The 22,735-nt window shown below is 47.3% G+C and overlaps 2 protein-coding genes across 3 annotated transcripts; both read right to left on the bottom strand.

The window, feature by feature from the left end:
- Window positions 1-1,680: 1,680 nt before the first annotated feature.
- Window positions 1,681-14,286, bottom strand: LOC120647911. The gene is made up of 2 exons (XM_039924719.1): window positions 14,045-14,286; window positions 1,681-2,783 (listed from the first exon to the last, which is right to left on the bottom strand). The coding sequence occupies exons 1-2, from the start codon at window positions 14,284-14,286 to the stop codon at window positions 2,261-2,263; spliced, it is 765 nt and encodes a 254-aa protein (XP_039780653.1). The 3' UTR covers window positions 1,681-2,260.
- Window positions 14,287-15,982: 1,696 nt separating this feature from the next.
- Window positions 15,983-22,140, bottom strand: LOC120651089 (putative serine/threonine-protein phosphatase PP2A-4 catalytic subunit). Of its 2 annotated transcripts, none has more exons than XM_039928455.1 (11): window positions 22,096-22,140; window positions 20,828-20,884; window positions 19,956-20,039; window positions 19,778-19,849; window positions 18,930-19,001; window positions 18,700-18,740; window positions 17,946-18,012; window positions 17,173-17,364; window positions 16,975-17,064; window positions 16,786-16,893; window positions 15,983-16,538 (listed from the first exon to the last, which is right to left on the bottom strand). In XM_039928455.1, the coding sequence occupies exons 1-11, from the start codon at window positions 22,123-22,125 to the stop codon at window positions 16,473-16,475; spliced, it is 879 nt and encodes a 292-aa protein (XP_039784389.1). In that variant the 5' UTR covers window positions 22,126-22,140; the 3' UTR covers window positions 15,983-16,472. The 2 variants fall into 2 exon arrangements, with proteins under 2 accessions (XP_039784389.1, XP_039784388.1); XM_039928454.1 differs by lacking the exon at window positions 22,096-22,140 and adding an exon at window positions 21,808-22,038.
- Window positions 22,141-22,735: the final 595 nt, after the last annotated feature.

Raw genomic sequence — 22,735 nt, forward strand, 5'->3', positions numbered from 1 at the left:
CTATATTTCTATGTTTTGCTTATATGTATACCTGTGATACCCAATCTACAGACTTCAGTGCTGATTAGACACCAGGTCTGAACTTTCCTTTACTAATTATTATCTCTCGATGACAAGCAGAGAAAGGTACAACCATAATGCAATCAAAAGAAGAAAAAAAAACAGGTGAAGAGGAAGGGGATCGAGATGGGTGGTTGCAGCATTCGGAGGGTAGCTTACCAGCAGGATCCATACGCGGAGGTAGCTGCTCTCGCCTGCTTGCAACCGGCCGAGCTCACCGAAGCCTTCCTACGCGGAGCTCGCCACCCGTGGCACCGGAGCATGCCCCACGGCTCCTGCCCTCTTGCGCCCGGCCGAGCTTGCCGGAGCCCACTCGCGCAGAGCTTGCCCACATGCGGCGGCGGAGCTTGGTAGAGCCGACAGTCACAGCTCCCGCCCGTCCGCGGCCGGCTGATCTCACCCGCCCGCTTGCCGTTGGAGAAGTAGGAGCAGATCAATTGGGCAGTAGATCCGGCTAGATTATTGCGATGGAGAGCAAATGACGGAGAGAGGACGTGTGCTGCCATGCTGGGGAAGAAGCTGGTATCGGTGATTGGAGAAGTAGAGCAGATCGATTGGCAGCATCTCCTCTGATTTGATGCATCGAAGAGCAGAAAAGGGAAATTGGGGGAAGAGAAATCGATGGTGCAAGCGTCCGCCTCTACAGCCCCGACGACCATGCACTTCTCCGCGCGGTGCTCGCGTTCAAGCGCTGCCCGCGCATCGAAACCGGCGTTAGCCGCGGCAAGGGGCCGCGCGGCTCTCGAACCGCCAGGCCATCGCAAACCTCGCCAAGATCGCCTCCTCTCCCTCCGAGCCGCGCCCCGCGCCGGATCTGGATCCCGCGGGAGCGGGCGGCGGCGGAGGAGAGCAGGAGGAGGAGAGGGGAGGCGGCAGTGGGGAGGGAGAGAGCGGAGAGGGGGAAAGAGGGCGGCGTCGGGGAGCAGTAGCGGCCGAGCGGGAGGGAGAGGGAGCTGGAGGAGAGTGAGGGGGCTGCGGCGCCTGCGCGACGGGTAAACAAAAAATGCCTCGGAGTTTTTTTTTGCAAATACAAAGATTGTCGAATTTCTTCTTCTTTATATGTAATTAAATATAGTGTGAGGGTCTGTGTAAAACTTTTAAGAACGCTGTTACTATAGGATCCGGATAATCTGAGTTTATCTGTAATTTATATAAAAGCAGATGGTTTTTTTAGAAACATTCCCAAGCTCATGCTGGACGCCACGCGTCCCCATTTATGCGTGAAGTGCGGGGAGGAGACCAAACGGGAGTACTCCAGGTTTTAATCACTGCGATACATGCACGGGACAGCTGCTCCAGTACGCGCACTGGCAGCTGGGACAAGAGATGGAGGAGAAGGCAAGGCAGGTCCGGCGAGGTGCACCCATGGCGGAGGTGGCCCCGGAGGTTCCATGGCGAGGCCGCTCTCCGGCCTCCCTCGCAATCGCCTCGGCTCCGTTCCGACTTCCGAGCAAACAGAGAAAATGGCGCCAAGTTTCTGATTTTCCCTCAAAAATAAAGATGGGCAGGCTGAAACATCCATGCTCTGCCCTTCGATTCTCTATACGGACGATCAGGATGGTGTCCAGTGTGATATGGTATGAAAAGAATAACAACTCGCTTTTGAAGAAGCTTGCATTATCCGTGTGGAAAAGCTAGTGTTGTAAGAGCATCTCCAAGAGTACCCAAAATACATCCCAAAAACTTTTGTTTTGGAAATAAATGGAAAAATATGGCTCCAACAGTGCCTATCCCAATGCCCAATCACTCCGCAGTTCCAAAACCGAAGCCATCCGGAGCTATATTTGCGCCTCGAGGACAAGCTCCCAATCGTGAAAATTTTCGGCTCCCGCCTCGCGCCAGTCCTCTTTCGCGCCATTCCGCCATGGGCTCTCCACTCTCCGCTTCTTAATTTATCTAGCATCTAGTCTTCAATCCCTCCGCCGTCCTCCCTCTTGGCTCCGTGCAGCATCGTTGGGCGCAGTACCCGGCGGGCTACCCCGACGCAAGGTCCGTGGGGCGACGCCGGCGCAAGATCCGCGAGCCCTGCCTCCATCTCCAACTGTTCTGCCGCGGCCTCGTCAAGTTTCTGCAGCCCCGTGCAGTTCTTGCGAGAAGTCCTTGTTGTTGATCTTCAGTTCTTGCGAGACCAACTAGCTGATTTTAGGTCACGGTGTCCTCGCTCCAAGCCTATCAGTTAGTTTGTTGCCGAGAAAAAAAGTCAGACGTGTGCCGCTGCTGGTACTGGTACGCCGTCGACGTGCGCGGTGGTGGAGCTCGGCGGGCCCAGGAACATGGTGGCCAGCCGCTGCTGCAGCTTCCAGTGCAGGTCCTGGTTGATGAAGCTCAGCGACTCGATGGACGACGCGATGGTGCTGCTCACCGCCCCGCCCTGCATCGCCGCGTGGCCCCCACCGCTGCCGCCATTTCCGCCGCCGCAAGTAGGAATATCCCCCGACGGCCACTCCCCGAATGGCACGTACTGGCCAACGGCAGCGGCGCCAGGGAACCGCGCCCGGCCGCCGCCGCAATGGGGGCGGCGACGCGCCGCGCCGATCCGCCGCGCTGCTGGCCGCGCCGCGCAGCTGTAAGGAGCCGCGCCGCTGGCAGGAGTGGGGGAGGGAGGTGGAGCCGCAGGGGATGGGCGGCGGCGGAGGATGGGATTGGGTAACGCAAGAGACCGAGGGAGTCGAGGGAGACCGAGGGGCCGACGGGAGAGGATAAGGCAGGCCAGGCCCGGGCCCCTTCGTCAGTCAAACAAAGGCACAATTGCCATTTCTCCCTACAAAATAGGGCTCTCGCGTCTGTTTCCGTCAAAACTACCGGATGGCTAACGGAACTGGCATTGAGGTAAATAAAGTATGAAAATTTTAGTGGAACTCAAAGATTGAAAATTTTTGTGGCACTGAAGGAAGACCCTTAATTTTTTGTAGCACTGAGGGAATTCTCCCCTGATCTAATCACTCGTCCGTGTTCGGGACACGCTGTTCTGTTTCTGTACCTGCAACAGATGATCAAGATGAGCCTTAGCTGATCCTAATCTGAATTCACACGTTCACTGAGCCAGTTTAATTTCAAACGTGGCCGTCTAAATTGCCTGAGAGGAGTTTGGGTGCTCATCCATGCCAACGTCCGGCTGAGCTGAATTCAGCATGCTAGTTATATCGTGCAATGGTTTGTTTCCTTCTGATATTGTCGATCGATGTGCTGTTCAAAAAATAAAATAAATTCACACAAAGAAATTTGCAACGTCATTTCCCTGCAAATCAAGCCGCAGGATCCAACTCTTTGTTTTGAACCATCTTTTCTTTTACCCCAGAAACGAAGAGTATTGATCAATTAAGGAGGCGCAGAGTGCAGTCATTACATTGTAGGTCCAGGTTAGAAATGAAATAAAACAAGGCAAGGGCATCCAATTGTTTGAGGCAAAAAAAAAAAATATTGGACGTCGTAGTGCTCATAAACCGACCACATCAATACTCGTTAAACTTCAGTCGTGCGAATGGAGTCACCCAATATATGCTCCAGCTTCACCTGAATGGGCAGACATTCAGACGAGAGTGCCCCGATCTATCTCAATCCACTCTAGCTGGTAGCTTCTAAGTGGTTGACCTCTGCATACAAGGACACGGTAGACTGTGTTGACACAGAATCGCGCCAACACACTCGAGTGCGCTAGAACGCGCGAACGATCGTCAAAACGATCAACACCCGCGAAACCCTGGGCGGACCGGTCTGACCGGTTTCGCCGACCGGTCTGACCGGTGCAGGCAGGGGCTCGCTGGAAACCTAGAACAGCGAGCTCGGGAGGGACCCCGTCAGAGCTCGTGATCGTAGGGTTGCTCTGAGGTCGGCAGGCCACTCAGAACGTCTTCAAACGCCGCCGGGACGAAGGAAGAAAGCAATCTAGGGTTGGAAAAGACTAGGGTTTGAGAGGTAAAAGTAATGCGATTTTTTGTATTGATTCGATTGGGAATAACCTCAATCGGCCTTAGCCTTTATATTTATAGGCCGGGGAAGATGTACCACTTCACGAGTAGGATTACATGAGGACTCTTTACAAAAAAACCTAATTCTACTCGGACTGTACAGGCCCGACCGGTCAGACCGGTCGGCCTCAGCATATGCCAAATTTGGCTGTCAACATATGCCCCCCTACTTTTTGGTGAGTTTCACAAACCAAAAAGCAAGAACTATCCTGATGTACATGTTTTACACAGAGCATACAAGTCATAAAACAAAACTAAGGGCAATATATAATACTGGCCGTCTTTGTCTTCATGCACTTTGCCATATGCTAGGATAAAATTTCTTCAAGTACCTCCCGTTGATAGCTCTAGGTAGACGCTCACCTTGCACCGTCTCCATCATATATGAATTACCGGAGATAACCTTGATAATCTTGTAGGGACCCTCCCAACTTGGCGATCATTTGCTAAACTTGTTGCTTTTCATCCCAAGAGGCAAAATTGTCTTCCAAACTAGATCTCCAACATGAAAAGATTTAAGTTTTACCTTTTTGTTGTAGGCTCTAGCCACCCGAAGCTTATCCTTCTCAATTTCCTTCAAAGACTTCAAACGCTTGTCGGTCACCTCATCAATATTATCCATCATCATATCATGATAATCAACAGCAGAGAGGTCATTTTGTTTTGCTAATCTATATGCGTCCATATTCACCTCAACGGGTAAAACGGCCTCTTGACCATACACAAGCTCAAAATGAGTAACCTTAGTAGCACCATGTCTAGATATACGATGAGCCCATAATGCTTCGGATAACACTTCATGCCACCTCCTAGGATTTTCTTCTATCTTCTTCTTGACAAGTTTGATCAAAATCTTATTACTAGACTCGGCCTGCCCATTGGCCTGAGCATAGTATGGAGAGGAATTGAGCAATTTAATCTTGTAAGATTCGGCAAAGGCACGCACCTCTTTTGATATAAATGAAGTACCTTCATCCGTTGTCAAAGTTTGTGGAATGCCGAATCTATGAATAATATGCTCAATAATAAACTCAATTACCTCTTTATGCGTCATATTCTTCAAAGGAACCGCTTCGGTCTATTTAGTGAAATAATCCGTAGCAACCAACACGAGGCGATGCCCCTTTGAAGATGGAGGATTAATTTGCCCAATGAAATCCAACCCCCAACCTCGGAACGGCCATGGTTTAATAATAGGATGCATCAACGCAGCAGGCACCAATTGCAAATCACCAAACCGTTGACATTCTTCACATCCTTTATAGTACTTGAAACAATCGAAAACCCTCCAATCCTGGGCTTCGGCCGAGACGACTGAATCATCTTTTTTAGCCGAATCAGAACTAACAGCTACATCACCGGTCAGACCGGTCTCTGGACCGGTCAGACCGGTCTGGGCGGTCAGACCGGTATCGCCGACCGGTCGGACCGGTGTGTCCCGAACCAGAAACTCGGCTTTCGTTTGAATCGGCTTGTGAATGTTGAAATATTTTTTCGTAACATTATAACCAGATGCTTGCTGAGCCAGAGCATTTGCCTTATCATTTTCTTCCCTCGGTATATGTTTAATAATAAATTCATCGAAGGAGGAAATAATACCAAGGCATTTATGAAGATATGCATTTAGAGAACCATTATAACACTGGCATACCTTAGATACTTGCTGCACCACCAGAAGAGAATCTCCAAAGGCTTCAACATGCTTCACGCCCATGGATTGCAAGAATTCCAAGTCAAATAGAAGAGCCTCATATTCAACTTGGTTATTTGTGCACTCTTCTTCCAATCGGTTTGAAAATTCAAAAACAGCACCATTCGGAGAAATAAGAACAGCACCAATCTCTTGACCATCATCACAAACCGATCCATCAAAGTACAACTTCCACGGTGTGCAAGTAATATAGCCGACTTCTAAATCATGCTTGTCATTAATCCGATGCTCAACAATAAAATCCGCTACAATTTGGCCTCTCATAGATTTTAAAGATTCACAAGCCAAATCATACTCAACCAAAGCATAAGCCCATTTACCGATTATACCACTCAAAATCAGTTTCTGTAACATATGTTTGATCACATCGGTTTGACATACTACTACGCAAGTACTAGATAATAGATAATGTCTCAATTTGGTACAAGCATAATAAAGAGACAAACATAACTTCTCAATAAATGTATAACTTGTCTCCGCATCAATAAGTCGTCGGCTCAAATATGTAACAATATATTCCTTCCCTTCGGTCTCTTGAGTCAAAACAGCCCCAATAACTGAAGCGTCCCCTCATCAGAGAGAACTTAAATGTGATACAAACATCAGTCCCAGGAGGCTGATGCCACATTTATTACATCAGATGGTTCATAATCGTACAAATCTTGGAGGACACTCGATACAGATAATGATAATAAGTAACCAGGCTACAACATAACACCAGACCGCAACCCACATGGGGTCTAACTCGGGCTCAGAGTACTGCGACAGCGAAGGCATCTCGACAGGACCGGTTCCACAGGAAAGGTTGGGTGTAGAACGATAACCCTACTCAGCGTCATCTGGTACGAAGTCTGGATCTTCCTCTGTAAAAAGTAAGAATGGGGTGAGTACAAACGTACTCAGCAAGTCCAACCACACCCACGGAGGGGGTTATATCAGAATAATATGCATAGGTATATCAAGGATAAGGTCACGGTTTAATTTGTGGAAAGCTAAATTTTATGCAGGGGTTTATTTAGCAAAAAACATTTCAAAAACCAGTTTTTGTTTTGAGTAACACGGAGTTTAAGTTTTAAACTGCTACCGGACTCCCCGTCCGTCGTAGCACACGGCACAACTGGCGGACATAATTCCAAAACAACTCACATCATCCCATCCCAAGAAACACTAGTTATGTGACCACACCGTAACTCGCCCAATACCGTGGGCACGGCTATTCGAATAGCTTTTTACTCTGCAGAGGTGTGCAACTTTACCCACAAGTAGGATACCACATCTCGAACATCGTTGTGTCGGTGTAGATCCCAACATAGCCATTACCCACCTTAGCTAAGCCTGACTAGCCATCACGGGATTCACCAAGGGGTCATCGACCTAACTCTGAGGTATAACCGGGGTATAAGTCACACTGAGTATAATCGGGGTATAAGTTGTAAGAGGCGTGGTAAAGTTTCGGGTTGATCAGAGTTCGTTTGGTACATAAAATGATAGGGCAACGAGGTGATTAGGGTTCAATCAGGGGTTCAGGGATTTGTTCGTAAGTTTTTCTAGAATAGAAAGGACTTGGTTATAAATTCTAAGAATACTTGGACCTATTAGAAAAAGTGTAAGAGTTTATTTGTAATTAGTTTTATATAGTGGGAGGGTCTTCCTCTAAATAGGGGGAATCGGAGGTTTCTTCTGCAAAAGGTAAAAAGGGTGGAAGGGCTCTTAGATAAAAGAAAGGAAGGACAGGGGCCTTTGGGCAAAACCGCCCTGTCTTCCCCTTCCTCCCGACCAAAACAGGGGAGGGGAGCAGGGGCGCCGGCGGCGTCAATCCCCGGCAGCCAGGAGCTCGGCGCCGGCCCGGGGTAGAGGGAAAAGGAAAAGGGGAAGATGGCGGCTCGATTCCCCCACCTGGCTCGGCTTGAGATGGAGCGAGGCGGCGGGTCGTCGAGAGCGGGCGGCGGCGGTCACTGGAGTCCGGCGTGGCGGCGTTGTGAGACTGGAGGGGGCTAGGGCGGAGATGGCTTGAGGTGCAGGGCGGAGGGGCGGCGCTGGGGGGTCTTTTATAGGCGCTCTAGGTCGGTGGAGCGGCGCGGGTAGGTGTGGCCGGTGAGGTGATCCGGCGAGCGGCGCGGGGCGGAGTAATGGCGTGCGGCCGTCCGCATGCGTCGTGACGTGGCGTGCGGCGAGGGCGGCAAGGCCGTCGTCGAGCACGTGGGGGAGGCACTGTTCGGCACAGCGACGGCGCGAGCGGCGAGGCAGGGCACGGCGAGCGGTGCTGCGGGCGCACGTGGGTGCGTGTAGACCGGGCAGGGCACCAGCGGCGGATGGTGCGGTGTGTGTATGTGCGTCGCGGGCCGGGAGCAGGGGCGCGGGCGTATGGCAGAGCGCGTCACGAGGTGGCGTGCCGAGTGCGGCTGGCCGTGCATGCGCTGCCGTGGCTCGCGCGGCGCGGGCGGCGGCTCGCGCGGCGACGGCGTGAGCACTCGGTGGTGGCAGCGACGGGTGGTGCGGACGCGTGGGGCACGCGCGGGTGTGCGCGCACGCGGTGCAGGCCCGGGGCGTGCGCGGCTCGGGTGCGAACCGGGAGGCCGCGACGTCGTGGCGTGCGCGTGAGCGGGGAGCGGCCGGGCCGGGGCGTGGCACGGCTCGGCGCGGCGAGCTCACGCGCGCGTCGCGCCGTGCGCGCGCGTGCGGGAACCGGGGCGTGCGCACGGGAGCAGAGCGGCACGATTGAGCAGCGCTGGGAGAGGGGTGCGCGGCCGAGCTGCGCGGCCGGGGAAGAAGAAAGGGAGAAAAGAAAAGAGAAAAGGGGGAGAAAAAAAGAAAAGAAAAAAGAAATGAAGAAAATGGGGAAAAGGGGAAAGAGGGAAAAGAAAAGGAGGGGGGCGGTGCGCGCCAGCGGCGGCTGCGGCCGCGGTCGGCAACGCGTGGCGGGTCACGGGAGATGGGGCACGCGGCCAGGAGGGGAGGGAGGAAAAAGGAGAGAGGGAAAAAGAGGGGGCGAGATTCGCGGCGGCCGGTCGCGACGCGTCGCGTTGGATGGGAAAAGATGGGACGCGAATTGAATTCGAGTGTCGGGTTGTTCAGGAGAAATTCTGGGACTACTAGGGTTCAGGGTTTAAGGGGGAGTCGAGCTCAACGACGAAAAACAATTTTAGCGCACGATTTAATTTAGTGAATTTTCGGAATGTTACAATAACCTTGTCTTCAGCAGCCACATAAAGTCTGAAAGGCACTCCTCTCCTAGGCGCTTTGAGTATAGGTGGTGAAGACAAATAAATCTTGATCTTCTCAAATGCTTCTTGCTGTTTTGCCCCCCAAGTAAATTCGGTTTCATCTTTTAACCGAAGAATAGGAGTAAAAGCATCGATCTTCCCGGACAGGTTAGATATAAATCTTCTCAAGAAATTTACCTTGCCCAAGAACTTCTGTAAATCCTTCTTGCATGTAGGGGCTTCAACCTTCTTCATGGCTTCAACTCTCTTAGGATCAATCTTTATTCCCTTCTCATGAATAATGAAGCCAAGAAACTTTCCAGCCGATACACCAAAAGCACATTTGAGTGGATTCATCTTTAAACCATACCGTCGCATCCTTTCAAGAGCAATTCTTAAATCGGCTAAATGATGATCTAAACCGGCCGATTTAATAACAATATCATCAATATATACTTCCAAGATGACACCAATCAAATCATGGAAGATTAAATTCATAGCTCTTTGATAAATAGCACCCGCATTTTTCAAACCAAAAGTCATAACCACCCACTCAAATAAACCGACAAATCCCGGACATCTAAAGGCCATTTTAGATATATCTTCTTCGGCCATAAATATTTGATTGTAACCGGCGTTACCATCAAGAAAACTAATGACACAATGTCCGGAAGCTTCGTTGATCAACATATCGGCTATAGACATAGGATATTCATCCTTGGGAGTAGCTTTATTAAGATCCCAAAAAGCAATGCATACTCTAATTTTCCCCGAATCCTTTTTTCTCAACGGGCACAATATTAGAGATCCAATCAGCATAACGACAAGACCGAATAAATCCAGCATCAAGTAAACAATTAATTTCAGTTTTAATTCGGTCATAAATAATGGGATTGAAACGCCTAACCGGTTGTTTATATGGTCTAAAACCGGCTTTAATTGGTAAACGATGCTCAACAAGATCACGACTCAAACCAGGCATTTCATGATACTCCCAAGCAAAACAATCAACATATTCCTTCAATAAATTAACCAAATCGGCTTTATAATCAGTCGATAAATTTTTGTTTACAAAAGTCGGCCTAGGAATAGTTCCATCACCAATATCTACCTTTTCTAAAGGACCGGCTGATGTAAACCCTTGACCCAGATTATCTAGATCATCAGAATCTTCAATGGCTTCACATATATCGTTCGTGCGCGCCCGATATTGATCTAGCCTCTGCTGCTGCCACTCTGCGTTGGACCGGTCTGACCGGTCGGAGTGTCCGGTCTGACCGGTCGGCCCTGTGCGCCGAATAGGACAGGACCGGTCTGACCGGTCGGCACGGGCGGTCTGACCGGTCTCTTCTGGAGCTTCTGTTGTATTCATCTGATTTACATTAAATGATTTAGCCGATTATCCATCGGCTTTAGTACAGCAGAAACAAAACCATCCTTAGTGCAACTGATCAAATCATAATCGGACAGGTCCACGCCAAATAAACACTTGACGTTGTCGTGTGCACTAATGGAATCCGAATCGGCTAAAGCAACAAAGGATGAAGTGTCCCCATGGACAATCTCAACCTCATCGCCGATCCACTGAACAAGAAATTGATGCAAGGTAGAAGGAACACACTGATTTGCATGGAAGAAAGTTGTAGTTACCTTGCACTTCCGCGACGAAGAAAGTTGTAGCAAGCGTTTTACTTCCAATGGTGAGCTCCATGGAAGCAACTCCTTTGGCGCTAAGGGGCTCTCTCCCTCCAACACCACTAACGGTCATGTTCGTCTTGATCAGGTCTTCGTCTTGGCCACCGAGCTTCTTGTACAACGAGTAGGGCATAAGATTTACAATGGCCCCACCATCTATTAGCATGCGAGTCACCGGCTTCCCGTTGATGTGTCCCTTCATATAAAGAGCCTTCAGATGATTGTCTTTATCGCTTGGCTTCTGGAACACAGCTTCACGGGGCCCGAACTGAAGATGAGCCAAATCCTCCTCCGGAACCACGAAGTAATCCGAAGATAAGTGCACCACATTGATCTCCATATTGGTGCGCTCTGGAGACACTTCGTAGTCTACCAATTCCTCGTCTTCAGCTGTCAGAGGAACTGCTGGGGCTTCATCAACAGAAGAAACCGAAACGGGCGGCACTGATTCGGCTGTTGCTTCTGCACTGGGCTCGACCGGTCTGACCGGTTGGTCAGAGCGGTCTGACCGGTCCTCCTAACCGGTCTGACCGGTCGGCTGTGACGGTCCGACCGGTTTGTCTAGCTGGTCAGCTATCTTAGCTTTCCACACCTTGCTTTGAGATAACATAGGCCTGTATCTGTTGAATTCCTCATCCCTCATCTTCTCCTTCTCCTGTTCCTTCTTTTCTTTGTTGCGGAGGCGCTGCAATTTCCTTTTTTGAGTATGAGTTAATCCTGAAGGGCACCATCTAGGCTGATGGTACTTATCCGCTGCACCCTTGCTGCTACCGGCCTCATGATCATTGGACATGACTGGCTTTTGTGAAGGAACATCAACCGATGTATCTACATTCATCGATCTTTTGCCCGTATCTCTTATGGGCACTTCGATTTCACCGATTCGAATAACATCGGCTTTGGGCTTTTCTGAATCAACCACGGTCTTCTGCTCCCCCCCTCTTTTCTTTGACGTGATACTCAAACCTTGGAACAGGAGCTTGACCCTGCTTCTGATGAGACCGGTCTGACCGGTCAGTGTGTACCGGTCTGACCGGTGCAACCTGCCGCCCTGGACCGGATTGGCGTGGTCCCAATCGGTCATGCACTGGCATCCTGGAGCTTTCTCCTTGATAATGTGGAGGATAAGGCATCGAGAAACACTGCATCCATATCCCCCCATGCTACCATGCCGGATTTGTTGCATTTGAAGCCGGTGGCAGGAGGATATAACGTGACAACATCACCTCTGCGCCTGCTGGATTCCCTCCTTGGGGACGTTGGACGATCTTGGCGCGGCGGTGAACGCGGTCTTTTTTTTAACGGCCGATCGTTTTGAACGGCCTTTGTATACTTGTTCAACAACTGGTTGAAGGTGGGCTTTTGATTAGCAGTTCTTCCCTGCACCTTCACTTCATTGGTCTTCCAAGTACCCACTTCCGGACGTTTCGGCTTGAAGGTCCGGGGATGGTCACCAGGGCGGTCTGACCGGTTGGAAGAACCGGTCTGACCGGTCGGACCGGTCTGACCGGTCGGACCGGTCTGACCGGTCGCAGACACCGGTCTGACCGGTCGCAGACACCGGTTTGACCAGTCGTGCCTGATCAGCAGACCGATTTTCTGGTGGAGAACTTCCTTGCCCCCCGAGTCTGGGATTTCTGACAATGATCTTCAAAGTATCCTTGCCATCATCAGTTTTCTCTTTGACAACTTCACGAGCAAGGATTTTATCACTTGTATCCATCGGTCTTGGATCACCGATGACAACATGCTTCCCCTTAGCTCCTTCGGCTTGTTCCGGCCGAATGAGCACCTTTGGATTGTTCAATTCCAGCGTATGAACAGGGAGAGGAGCTTTGTCAATTTGCATCTCAGAAAGTACCAATCGTCCTTCATTAATGGCCGATTGTACCTGTCGACGAAAAACATTACAATTATTAGTAGCATGAGATGTAGAGTTATGCTACTTACAATATGCATGTCGTCTAAGTTCATCGGGAGATGGAATAGCATGTGACAATAGGATGTTACCATTCTTAAGCAATTCATCAAAAATCCGATCACACTTAGAAACATCAAAAGTAAATTTCGGCTCCTCTTGTCGATTCTTTTGAATCGGCTTGAGAGACGGAACCGAACCAGGTTTGGCCTTTGATGGCCAAACAAATTCAGCGGCATATACTTCCTTACTATCATCGTCCGAACCATCCGAATTAGGATCAAGAACATGTGTGTTGGACCGATGAGGCTTGAAAGTATCTTTAAGATTTTTATACTTAAATTCGGTGCCAATAGCTCGCATTTGCAAATGATTAACCGTAATGTAATCAAAACCTTCAAGTTTTTCCTTAAAGTAAGAACACAAGCCATTAAACGCTAAATCCGCCAAATCCTTTTCTGAAAGAGATGAATTAAAACACCGATTTTTCAAAGCTTTAAATTTTTGAAAGTAATCCAAAACTGTTTCATCTCGAGTTTGTTTAATCGATGTCAAGTCTAGCAATCGAACTTCGGCTTCCCCACTATAGAAGTGATCATGAAATTTGCGCTCTAATTGATTCCAATTTAAAATAGATCCCGGCGCAAGTGAGGAAAACCAAGAGAAAGCGGTTCCAGTCAAAGACAAAGAAAACAAACGAACCCGCAAGGCATCATCAAGACCCGCTTCTCCCAATTGCAAGACATATTGGCTAACATGTTCCCAAGTCGTACGAGAATCTTCACCATTGAATTTGACAAAATCGGGAATACGCCAACCAACAGGATATGAAATAAAATCAAACTCAGGAGGATATGGCTTTTGATATAAACGCGACCCACCCATATCAATCCCAAGTTTAGATTTAAGTACTCCGGCTAAATCTTCTTTAAATCTACTAAAATCGGCCTGATAAGCACCACTGGCCGAAGTATTCAGAGAAGATGAAACACGTTGCATGGTAGGACCAGAGTAAGCCATGTTATTATTAGAAATCGGCCCTCGATGAGGTCCAGATCCCTGCTGTGACGTAGCATGAGGCCCTGTATACATCACCATCTCATTAGTTCGGCTAGGGACGGCCGAACTAGGGTTAGACATGTGCGGTACAGAGGGCACTGGTTGCTGTCCTGTCATACCGGTCTGACCGGTCGAGTAACCGGTCTGACCGCCTGCACCGGTCTGACCGGTCGAGGTGACCGGTGGGACCGGTGGCGCATGAACAGTAGACGGCAACGGAGATTGCCCTGGAAACGAGTTCGGCGGCATCCCATAGAATTGATCTTGGGTAAAAGATGTGCCAGCCGAATCTGATTCTGTGAATTGAGCGCCACCCTCGACAGTTTTACCTTTTTTGAGCGCTACAATTTCATCATTAAGCCCAGCAAGAGTCTCTCCCGAAGCTACTTGCGCAGCAGATATTTTCGAATCTACCATGAGAGAGAATTGCCTAACTAATTCAGAGGGATCATTAGGAAGTACCTCGACCTTGTCTTGGTTTAACTTGAACGATGGCATCACGAACTCCCCGACCCTCTTGACTAGGCCTCCTCGCTCCTTCTTGAATCCCTGAAGAAACTGCTCCTTCAGGTGCTCTTCAGCGATGAGGTAGGTCTTGCGCTCCTCTTCAGTGAGCTCCTCCATGGTCGCCTTGATGATGTTGTCGTTGTGGATCTCACCATAAGTACCCATCTTCTTGGAGAATCTAGACTAGATCGGTTTTTTGAAACAAGATTAATCTAGTCCCCAGCGGAGTCGCCAAAAAGTGTGTTGACACAGAATCGCGCCAACACACTCGAGTGCGCTAGAACGCGCGAACGATCGTCAAAACGATCAACACCCGCGAAACCCTGAGCAGACCGGTCTGACCTGTTTCGCCGACCGGTCTGACCGGTGCAGGCAGGGGCTCGCTGGAAACCTAGAACAGCGAGCTCGGGAGGGACCCCGTCGGAGCTCGTGATCGTAGGGTTGCTCTGAGGTCGGCAGGCCACTCAGAACGTCTTCAAACGCCGCCGGGACGAAGGAAGAAAGCAATATAGGGTTGGAAAAGACTAGGGTTTGAGAGGTAAAAGTAATGCGACTTTTTGTATTGATTCGATTGGGAATAACCTCAATCGGCCTTAGCCTTTATATTTATAGGCCGGGGAAGACATACCCCTTCACGAGTATGATTACATGAGGACTCTTTAAAAAAAACATAATTCTACTCGGACTGTACAGACCCGACCGGTCATACCGGTCGGCCTCAGCATATGCCAAATTTGACTGTCAAATCATCATCCTTTGGTGCTGGAGCATCTGGATGGCCCAAAATAATCTCATTTTCAAGCAACAACAGCCTTCAATTGCAAGTGCTCTGACATGCAGCAGAAGAGTGGTAGACGGATTGCCGGGTCTACTGCAGATCCCAATTATCTCTTAGAGGGCCCGAATGGGGTAGGCGGTAGGCCCATTGTGCCTCATAAGAGAGAGTTGGAGACAAGAGGGCAGTCTTGCTGGCAACAGACCCCTTGCGCGCATGAGTCTGCTGATATGAGCCTGTGACAGGATAAGACCGTTGGAGACAAGGGGATCACGAACGTTGTAATAGAAAATCCTCAAGAGAGCCTATCCACAATTCCTCCTATCCTGATTGTTCTTTCTCTTGTGCAAATCCGTTGAGCTAGCCGGGTTGGCTTGGTTTTTCGATATTTTTTTCTAGGCTCAACGGACCTGAAATTTCATGAGGCCAGTGGAGCAGAGAGGAGCTGTGCACCGCCATGCCATCAAGGCATCAACCCCCGTCAGACGTACGCATCTGTGTTAGTGCTGTGAAGTTAGCTAGTACGGCTAGTAATGATCTGACTATCTGAGCCTACAGCTGGCTTTCTTTAGATTTTGAAGACTATTACACGACGCCTCTGTGCTGATAAAACGTACAGTACTGACGGCTTTGGTCACCAAAAGTGGAGAATTCGGGCCGCTCATACCATGCGTGTGCGGAATGTTTTTGTCGTATCTTTCTTTGAAAATTTTCGGGATCTCATGGTAACACTTTTTGGGATCCCATGGTAACACACAGGCATCGGTATCATCTTTCCTTAATATTTATGTATTGCACTGGTTGCCTTTTCATTGCTGGGACCAACGCACGGGCATTTTCACTGCTCGTACCAAGACATGGGCATGATCTAACAAGCATCGGGTATCATCTTTTTTTAATTTCTTAACATTTATAAATTTCTTGATATTTATGTATTGCACTGGTTGCCTTTTTACCGCTTGTGGCAACGCACGGGCACAATCCTATAACTAAATTAAAAGGTAATAAATTCAGTACAGTACAACACTACATGCTGTCTCAAGTACTGTCTAGTTCAGAATAGTTCATACGATTATACAAGCAATATGGGAAGCAAGATGTAGAACGAAACAAATGGGCTATAACACGTTTGGTTGCTACATAAAAAAGTGTGGGTACAACGGGTAACATCGGATAATGAGCAGTAAAGAACGAAACTAGCTGCGTGTCATTCTTCACAATTGCAACAAGGGGATCAGCATTTGTAGTCATTTAATCACCGAGGTTGTAGGCACACCAACGCAAAACAAAACTAAAGGAAGAACCAAAGCAACTTATGCTAAAACAAAAGCTATATCTCTGTCGAGCCAGCGGTCAACAGAGCCAACACAGGCGCCAATTCACCACCAGATTCTCACGTCGGTTTGGGCACCTCTTGAAGCCACGAATGGAGATCAATTCTCACACTATTAAGGCAGCCGCATTTTCTTGCTATTGCTGGTCAGGTTACTTTGTCGTACGGATCCAACAAAAATGTTACTGACCAGCAACCACTATTGCAATCTTGCACAAAAATCAAAATGATACAGCAGATAACTCAGAGGAAATAATCTGGTGTTCTCCGTGTCACATCTGGTTCACCTCTCCTCGGAGCTGGCTCAAACTGCATGATAAAACCCAAGTTGAATTTCCATGGAGGAATGTCACAAGTTCACATATGCAACCAAAAAAAATTGCCACATCAATGCTATCCAGAATCCCAGGTTCCCAAATTTCAATCGCATGACATTGCCACACTGTGCCATGTCATACTACAGAAAGCTGGTACATGGAATACCCAACACTACCCGAAAAAATGAAGTAATAAATAATAAAGAAAGAAAAAGCATAACTTAAGAAAGATCAGTTACCTGAATAAATGAGTGATTCCTGCAGTCATCAACTTCAAGGATGGATGCCATGTTGCCACACCGGTAACAGTAATTAGGTGCACTGAATATGGTCACCACCTTTTGTTCCTGTGAATTTGTAAGAACCATGAGATCATAGTGGCCAAACTGATGCTACAAGTTAATCCATGCTAATAAGTAATAACTTACATGTGCCCAGTTATAACCCTCCATAACCAACTGATGAGCCCGGGCTACAAGTTTAAGATTGTTGGTGTGATTAAACTGTTCCGATATGTCCTGGAAAATAGAAACCATACAATGATACAATTAAGAGCAGAATTGATAACAATCTACCAAATAAGTAAAAAAGAACCAATGATTAAACTGTTCCGAGATATCAAGTACCTGGCCAAAAGTGTATCCAGCGCCTCGAGGAGATATGCCCCAGCCACATCGATCATCTGGATCAGACCACAGAAGGTCGCACATAGGTCCCTCATGAGGGACCTCTTGAACACGATCTAAGCTTCTAACACTATCGAGATTCTCAATGGAAGGAGATAAACCACCATGGAGGCAGAAAATTTCTGATTCCACCTTCAAGTAGAGAAAGAATACAATGTCAATAAGATTTCTAAACGAAGCAATAGAAACTATCAACAATTAAGACATGGAGCTGACAGAGTAGAAATTGTATCATACAGATTTCAGTGTCAAATCAGTTTGAAAAAATGTTTAAACACAAAAAAGAATATGTAGTGAGTCGAATCAAAAGCTAGCAAACCACAGATCATTTCTAGTATTTACAATTTGTTTATATATTATTATCTGGACATGAATGGAAATAGATTATTTCTAGTATTTTAAAGTACAATATTTATATATATATATTATTATCTGGACATGAATGAAAAACAAATATGGCAGACGGATGCTTCAGTGCATCAATTCCTTAGCTTTGTTTTTTTCTAATTTTGGAGAAAGAATATAGTGAAGACTAAAGTTGACAAAATAGCACATAAAACACCAGTTCATGAAAGCAGTTTAGGATTACCATACTCTAACAGTTCTTGTCAATGAATAGTGTCATAAATTTTTGAAAAATGCATGAACAATATTGTGACCTCGAGGGACTGAGTTTAATAAAGGAAAGATGGCCTAAAGTTGAGCATACATACCAATGCTGTCAAAGGAAAATAGTCGAAAAGATCGGTGAAGATCTTCCAGACATTTGCACTGCCATATCTGTTTTGAAGAATCAAAAACAGTACAATAGGGTCAAACAAAAAGAATCAAACTAGTGAAGAACGACAGCTAGAAGAACCCGGGTTAATAAACTTTCGATTTTATCCAGATTGTAAATAGCCAACAAGGATTCCATCTAGGCTGCAGCATGTTATGATAATAGGAGATTTGAACTTCCTTGACTAATGTTATGGTACATGATTGATAGAACATTTAAAATGTCTTTATCTAAAATCTGCAGTGAGAAGGCAGCATAGAGACCTTAATTGTTACAATGGAGAACCGAGCAATGGCAATGTCTCCCATTGAGGAGGCAGCCCAGCTGGGCTTGAACCCAGGCGGCGTTAGCAGACGTGGGTACATAGCCCACACGTGCTCAAACCCAGGCCTTAGCATCTGTGAGTACCTCCATGAGAATTCCAGCAGCTTTTTTTGTAGGCAGCCAGGGTTTGGTGCCCCCCTAACCTATGGGCAATGCTCGGAGTCACTCTTAGTAGCAGAGTTCCTCTTTATGATTATTCCAATTATCAAGTATTCAATTAAGGTAATTGGCAGCCTTAGGATCACCCTGGAGCAACCAGAATGCATGTCTCCTAGTAGTACTGATGCTACAGTACATAAGTAACAGGCTACACATGAAATAAGAGTAAGGAAAGTAGGTGATTTTCAAGCACCTAAATAACTCACTTTCGTAGGCATTCATCATAGAAGCCATACACCTGTGTGATCTGCAATAATTGAAGGATTCTTGAATGAAATACAGATTAAGAATGAGATTCGGAATAAAAAGCATGCATGATTCAATATGCATACAAAAGTACAAACAAATATTAGATTAAGAAAAGCTAAAACTGTAAAACAAAATGAGAAGGTTCGTATTTTAATAATTATGAAAGGGAGAAATATTTGTACAGTACCTGTCTACTCTCATGGTTTCCACGAAGAATAGTAATTCGGTGTGGGTACCGCACCTTCAGTGCAACCAAAAGCTGCAAAATTGTACGCTATCATGTCAACTAAGGGACATACCATTATTAAATGAATGTAAAAATACAGTCACCAACAGCTATTCTTACTTTCATTGATAATGCTAATTTTGGCGATGCTAGAATTGCTACACGTTTGACCCTAGTTTCCAAATTTGCACAAGGATTTCATTCCATTCGCATAAGCAGGATGCATTGTGGCACCAACAAATCGCATCCCAAACCCTTGCCATAAGTTGCTATCGCTAAACTTCAGATGAAATTTGCGGAGTGAAAGTTGGCACTAACTAAATCAACAACCACTCAAGTTCTGCTCTTGTTCTTGTTTCGTGATAATAAAAAACATGCAATTTATAGTCATGATACGTATAGACTATAGGGAGATACAGAATCTAACACTAACAGAAAAGTCTGGCAAAGAAAGAATTGTAAAAGAAAAATATCGTAGGCAGTAAAAAGGAAATTAAGGTGAGAACAAGTGGCAAAAATGTAAGCCTGTCACCAAAGTTACTATATTCAGGAATAATATTTGCAAGATGAATATCCATGTAGTATGGTATCTAAACAATAGTAGTGTCTATCTGACAACACTGACTTGCATGGTACACTACAAATCACCCTGCTATCAAAGTAATCACTGCATCTATGACTTGTATCTTTAACAGTTAATTGAGTCAGAGGGGTGGCAGCAGAATACAACACTACTATACACAAGAACGTTAGGCTTCTATTACAATTAAGAAAAAGGAAACAAATGCAACTATCAGGCTAGATCTTACAGTTACGGTCTCAACAGAGTAATAGCCACGATCCACATAATCTCCCATAAACAAATAGTTTGTGTCTGGACACTGGTAAACAACAAAGATTGATCTGTCAGCTTTCAAAGAATGAAACGAACGACATCAAAAGTACAAAGGCAAGAGAAACATAAAGATTGGGTTGTGTATGGAATACCTTCCCGCCAATCCGGAAAAGTTCTACAAGATCATGGAATTGCCCATGAATGTCACCACAAATTGTCACCGGGCTTTTAACTGGCTGTACAAATAGTATAAAAGCTGAGTTAAAAGTTAAAAAAACATCTGCTGCTGCAAAATACAACAGCATACTTAAGTGTACAAAGCAAACATGCACGCTTTGGCCGTGACCACACACAGATAAAATTCTATTTCGTGCAGGCTTCACAGAAGAAGCTAGTAGTTAAGCAGACGGAACAAGTGTATAACATATCAAATCACCCTTTAGATTGTAGCTATATACACAGAAATCATAAGGGACGAAAATCAAAAGGAAACATATGTACTGTTCTCTAGGGTCCAGTGCAGCACTAGTAAAGAGTACACGCATCACCATCGGTTTGTAAATTCATGCACTTATTTGGGATTACCTACCCAATAGTGAGGCAATACAAATTTTCCCACTCATCTGTCACTCAATCACTTTGCACGCCCACCAGCATATAGAGTGCTCACTGTATATTCCACAGGCGGAAAATACAAATACCCTTAAGACATCGTATTCCGAAAAAGTGAACTTCTGGCATGGACGGCCAAGAAAAGAGCACAAATGCTTCAATTTTTCCTGTCCATATCAAGTCGATTCCTTTACACATGAAAAACTGAAAAAATATGACAATTACAAATAGAATAAAACTAAGGATAACGTTACTCAAACTAAGTAAAGCATATGTTCACCATTTTCTCCAACCAACCTTAGGCCCCGAAAACATGGATATCATCACAAACAGTAAATAGCTAAACATTGTAGCAGCAATAACTAAAAGACAAGAGGAGTAACTGGCTGAGAGCTCTGCCATACACCCTTACCTGAACATTGCTTTCCTCCATCAATATCTCCTTGGCCTTCTCACACAATGTTTTGACCTGTCAATGCTCTAATCAGTAAAGATCACACCATGCCAAAGTAAAGAGATAAACATTCAGCCCTCCACCAGGGCATGACAAGAGCATTGCCAGAATGAAGCAGCGCCCAAACATAAAGCAGTAAGAATGTCGATTCAATGACAGGTACAGCCAGGGGCGGAGCGCCCGGTATGGCGAGGTATGGCGCTCGCCATACCTCGCTCCGGCCACCAAAACCCATAGACACTATGTAGCTGCCGTTGTGGTTTCTGGTTTGAAGGAAAGAAGTTGCCGTTTTGGTCGCCAGATGCAATATTTTTAGCCACGATCCCAATGATATGTCACACCGTCTCTCTCGCACGCTCGCACTCCTTGATTCCAGCCGGTGACATGAACCATCACCACTCACGACGAAAATAAAGTATGCCATTGTCAGTCTATGACACGAATTGCTAATAAACGATGAGCATAGATGGAGCGTCGCCAGCGGGCGACGCTGCACTTAAGGACGACAGTGGCTTTTGGTTCTTATAATTTCGCCATACCTTAATCTTTTTCCGTCCTCCGCCACTGGGTACAGCCAGCATAAATCCAGGTGAAGTAGCATCGAAACACATAGCACTACAGCACCAACAGATTCGGCATCTAACGCTTGAGCTGCTACAGCATATTCCGATCCAGCCATCATGGGAGCGCTCGCCAAGCTGCGCTATTTATTACCCTCCTCAACGAAATAGTCGACAACATAGCCGCACACGAGATCTACAACTGGCGGCGGAACCCAGGCCACCCAAAAGCTACCACCTTTGGCCGAAACGATCTAACCCTAGAGGAGCTCCGGCGCCGGGACCACCCATCCTAAACCTCCTCGATCCCGCCACGAATCGACCGTGGAGACGAATCATGCGCAACCATACGGAACGGGATTTGGCGGCAGGCCTCACCTCCGTCTCCGGGAGCGGGCGGCACTCCATGAGCTGCTCGATCTGCGCGTCCAGGCCGCCGCATCCCCCGCCGCCACGCGAGCCCGCGGAGCCCTCCATCCACTTATCCGGCAGCCGGGACAGCGCCCCGGATCTACCTTACTCTGGCTGGAGGTCGTCGCCGGCGAGAGCGCGCGGGGGAGGGAGCTCGAGGGGAGGGGGCGGGCGGGAGGGAGGGAGGGGGAGGAGAGGGAACGGGACGGAGAGGTGTGTAATGAGAAGCGGGCGGGAGGGCGCGGGACCCGCTACCTGTGGGGTCGAGGTGTCAGTGAGACACATGAGGTGCAGGGCCCAGTGTCAGTGGCACAGGAGGAGATGTGGGGCCGGGAGGATCCCCGGTGGTCCGGACGGGAGGATCGGCCACCGGTGGTGGAGAGGGCAGGCAACGGGGATGGAGACGACAGCCGGGCAAATTAGCGTGGGCCATCCATGTCAGCCACACAGATTACAAACGTCGAGGATAACTCGAACGTGAGGTCCTTGTTCTAACCGAGTACATTCTTGTTCAGCTCGTATAGCTTTGCTTTGTGTGCCGATGCACATGGAAGCCTTCTCAATGCTCCGGGCGCAGCGAGTCATCATCAATCTCTTGGTATTTCTCGCCACACACCGATGAACAATGCATCATGCACTCACCAATCTCTATAAACTTCTAAAACATTGATAATCTTTGTATCATGTATGGATATGCCTTGAAGTTTGGATTTTGGTTAAGGTTGCGAAAAATAGACCAAATTAATAATTGAGACTTAACGCAAAGTTACCGAACCTCGTGTTTCGATCTCCGGTTCAACTTCAAGATGTTAGTAACAAAATTTAGTGCGTTTGTTTGGTTTTAAAACTGAAAAGGCAAAATATATTATCAAAGAAGCCTAACAGCAAACATAGA

Source organism: Panicum virgatum, chromosome 9K, assembly GCF_016808335.1.
Source record: "Panicum virgatum strain AP13 chromosome 9K, P.virgatum_v5, whole genome shotgun sequence".
Lineage (NCBI taxonomy): Eukaryota > Viridiplantae > Streptophyta > Magnoliopsida > Poales > Poaceae > Panicum > Panicum virgatum.